At 41.7% G+C, this 4,113-nt stretch overlaps 2 protein-coding genes across 2 annotated transcripts in view; one reads left to right on the top strand and one right to left on the bottom strand.

Moving 5' to 3' along the window:
• Positions 1 to 687: 687 nt before the first annotated feature.
• On the bottom strand, positions 688 to 2,973 carry LOC135480864 (toll-like receptor 13). The gene has a single exon (XM_064760794.1). It carries the CDS (start codon positions 2,971 to 2,973, stop codon positions 688 to 690), a length of 2,286 nt encoding a protein of 761 aa, XP_064616864.1.
• Positions 2,974 to 3,752: 779 nt separating this feature from the next.
• LOC135480866 (probable ATP-dependent RNA helicase DDX31) overlaps positions 3,753 to 4,113 on the top strand; it is a 2,654-nt gene continuing 2,293 nt past the window's right edge. The window contains exon 1 of the mRNA XM_064760795.1: positions 3,753 to 3,785. Within this exon, the coding sequence (XP_064616865.1) occupies positions 3,753 to 3,785 (33 nt within the window). The remainder of the gene's footprint in view (positions 3,786 to 4,113) is intronic.

Raw genomic sequence — 4,113 nt, forward strand, 5'->3', positions numbered from 1 at the left:
AAAATGTGCAAAGAATGAAAGCTGATGTCATGTAAGAGTGAAACCATGTCAACCGTATTCTAAACAAATAAATTTACATTTCAAACTTGTACTTCATCACCATCTTGTCTTTAAAAAATAAAGGAAATTAAATCATTGTTCAACGCGTATTTTTAGCAGATCAGATAAAGAGATTCGTTTTAATGTACTGATTGTACACCGGTGAAGACAGAGAATAAATTCGTTTTGCATAAAACATACAATCTGTGTAAGTCTGCTTCGGGTTTTACGTCCTACAATACGATACAGTGTAAAAAAAAAACACATAAATTACGATATTAAAAGATAATATATATTATATATTTAATATAATATTAAAAGTAATCGTGTGGAAAACATACACACGTTGTTTATCTCAGGTACACGTTAACAGCAAGAACTATGCAACAGCACAATAATGTGCACTTTGTACAACATGTGTTCATGTACGTACACTTTAAATGAGTACCAAACTATCTACCTCTAATACACATCAAGTTTACATCGCGAGCTACACATACACTTTTGTACAAAAAAACCACATACTTTCTGAGAATAAACCACCCTCTTTAGCGTAAATGCATGACGTGAGGCTGCCGTGGGTTCCGACGGACGTGAGGCTGCGATGGGTTCCGGCAGACGTCAGGCTGCGGTGGGTTCTGACTGACGTCAGGCTGCGGTGGGTTCCGACGGTCTGCTAAGTGCCCGGATCAGCTTCTGCCAGAACATGTCTCTGCTCAGTTCACAGTCAGACCAGTCTATGTATATCTTGTCTCGCATCAGAAGCATTAGTCGGTTCGTCATGTTACGGTACTGAATGTCTCCTAGTTTCACTAGGATAAGAATCTCTCTCCTTTCATCGAGAAGCTTGTGCTGGGCCATTTTTAACTCCCATTCACACCATTCGCTGGCAGCGAAGCTATCAGAAAGGACGAGAATAACTTTCCTGCTGGCCTCCATGTTAACCATGATATTGTCTACAATGTCGGTTCCAGGTATAAAGTCCCTGTCGTACAAACATAGCTTAAATCCTTCCCTATCTTCCACCCTGGCTAAGAGTTCCTGGATCACCCAGTTCCGGTCTGTGGCACTATAAACGACGAAGGCGTCATAATCGTACTCTTCCGTGTTCTCGATTTCCGTGTATCCTTTGAGTTTGGAACGTGTAAGGAAACAGCAGTAGCTAATGTGCATCCTGTAACGAACAAACACAGTCACAGTAATCGCAATTACGACGGCAGCCGTACCCAGGGACGCGCCAAGTATTAAGGGCAAGTTTAACTTCTTCACAGTACAAGATTCTACTGTAGGATTGAAGGACAGCAGGTTCTTATGTTTCCATTCTTTCGGCGAGTAACATTTGTAACATGTGTGGTTCAGAGCCACGATGGTTACGTTGGTGGTTCGAATCCAATTCCTGAACCACATTAAATCGCAGGTGCAAGCGAAAGGGTTGCCGGCTAGATTCAATTTCTTGAGGTTGGCCAAGAGATATTTAGGAAATGAATATTCGGAAATCGTAGAAATTTTATTAGAGTCCATGTAAAGTTTTTCCAGTTTCTTGGCCTCTGTGAATACACCAGGCGTCCAATCACTGATACTATTACTGGAGGCAATCAATTCTCTCAATGAAGGAAGAACCCTAAACAGAGGTTCAAGTAGACGTTTATAGATACGCATGTTTTCTATTATCAGTCGTGTGAGCTTAGAGAGCGGAGAAAAAAGTTCCTTTAAATCAGGGTTGTTGATGTCCATAATATTATCCGTCAAATCAAGCACATCCAGGTTTGGACACAGTTTGAAGAAGTTTTTAGTGTCGGCAGTGATGAAATGAAAAGCGTTTACTGAGAGCTCCAAATAACGTAAGGAGGAGCTATTAAAAGCGAAGCTGGAAGTCTGGCGGATATAATTATGCTTAAGATAAAGTCCTTCTAATTTGGGCATTTCCCTAAACAAATTATTTGCGAGACTTCTAATGTAGTTAAACTTCAACTCTAAGTATTTAAGGTTTCGTAGACCGGAAAAGTCCTCTTTCGCTATCTCCAGAATTCGGTTATATCCAAGTCTTAGCATCCAAAGTTTTGGGTAGACGCTGTCATCAGGCGAGGTCTCTTTGAAAAGTCGTGGGATTTTCCTGAAATTGTTCCAACGCAGCCCAAGAAAAGTTAAATTCCTGAAGCCTTCAACGTCCTGTAAATAGGTAATGTTGTTGTACGTCAGAGTCAACATGGTCAGTTCTCCCAGCTGTGACAGAGCCTGACCCGAGAACGTCAAAAACTTGTTGTTACGTAAACTCAAACTTCTTATTTTTGAACCTAATAAACAGTCCAAAAGATAAGAAGAGAAAGTCTTGAAGTCCATGTTATCCAACTTTAGTACGGACACATTGGAAGAAGCGATATTACAGAATGCCATTTTTAGCTCTTCAAAGTATATACGGTTATTCCCGCTCAGGTCTAATTCTGCTCCTTGGCAGAATTTCAATCCGAGAAATACATCTTTTTCGATGTGGGTTATCTCCGAGTGTGACAAGTTTAGACATGACAGGGAAACGTTAGTTACGTTAGTCAAAGTCTGTTTTGTCAGCGTTCCCAACGACGCGCGTAAAACCGTGACAGAAGTCACGTAAGCAGGAGGCACTGGGATGTACGGTATGTTACCAGTGCACTTCATTTCTCTCTTCGACTTAGTGCATTTACAGAAAGCTGACAGAGGACAACTGTTGTCAAGATTTGCAGGTTTCTGGTCGAAGCCACATTGTAAGTCATCACTGACACCATCTTTCATCCTTGTGATATGCAGACTAGAGAGGAATTCCTGGTCCCCAGTATCTGCAAGTGTCAGCCCAGCCTGTGCATTAACCAATGTGCTGGTTCTCGTCTTGCCAATGCTACCATGGTTAGAATCCACGATACCTGTGTCGACATGGGAATCTATTCCTGATGTTGTAGTCATTGAAACCGTACGGCATTCTCTAAAGCAGCGACAAAGCAGGTGACAAAAACCATCAGTGATGTCACACTCTGTCTGCGCGCGTAAATCATGAGCATTATTACGTTTTCTATATGAATGTGGCGACGGAGGGCTCTGAAAACGAAAACATATAATACAGCGTGAAATGACGAAAGATTAGCGCTTTCTACTGTTCAGGTTACAGCAAACAGTTGACAACAGACTTCCAGTTCTTGGATATTTTATGGGCCATACAGCGATACAAATTAGGCCGACCTACTACAAAAAGATACTAATTCAGTAAGTCATACAGCGCTACAAACTAGACCACCCTGCTACAAACAGATTTTAATCCAATGAGCCATACAACGTTACCAATTTGACCGTACCGCTACAAGAACATACTTATCTAGTAAGCCAGCAATATATATACACCACAGTTGAAACGGCCCTGAGACAACTGTGCTGCAGTTATGTAACAACTAAATAAGGTAGCACACACCTTAAAAAGATACACAAACAGCACGAATCTGACCTTATACTTACCCTACAGTGTATTTACAACCTGTCAAACGAATCTCATACCTTTCATCTACCAGGTCAGTCTCACCAGAGAGCCTATGGGTTGTAGGTTAGTCAAACACATACACATAAAGACCATCCTACGATGCCCTGCCATGTTATAAACACCTAACACTTTAAAAGAGGAAGTTGTAACTTCCTCGCTTGGCGTTCAGCATGAAGGGGAATAGTGCAACGACTGGTTGACCCATATCAGTATAATGACTCGGACGGGGGCTTCTTACTTGCCTTCGGTAAGTCGTCTCAGTGAAGCAGCACTAGATGAAAGAGCGGTGGAAATCCGTCCTGCAACAAGCAGGTACACAACATACACCCTGAGGATTCCTTCGTCGTCATATGACTGAAAAATTGTTGAGCACGAAGTTACACCCCAACACTCACTCACTCACACACAACACGCGTTCTCGGGTTTCATGTTTTTACAACATTAGGTATATGGCCCCTACAGCGATTTTTTCTTCCCGAACTCAAGTGATGTTTCGCTCATAATATCAGTGGCTATAGCTCACCGCACTCGTTCTACAATGCAGATTGATATAAGCTCATTATCCGTTATTGTGC

Source organism: Liolophura sinensis, chromosome 13 (genome assembly GCF_032854445.1).
Source record: "Liolophura sinensis isolate JHLJ2023 chromosome 13, CUHK_Ljap_v2, whole genome shotgun sequence".
Taxonomy (NCBI): domain Eukaryota; kingdom Metazoa; phylum Mollusca; class Polyplacophora; order Chitonida; family Chitonidae; genus Liolophura; species Liolophura sinensis.

What these genes read in the sequence shown, in the direction of transcription:
- LOC135480864 (XM_064760794.1), bottom strand. Translation starts at nt 2,973, where the DNA reads ATGACTACAACATCAGGAATAGATTCCCATGTCGACACAGGTATCGTG.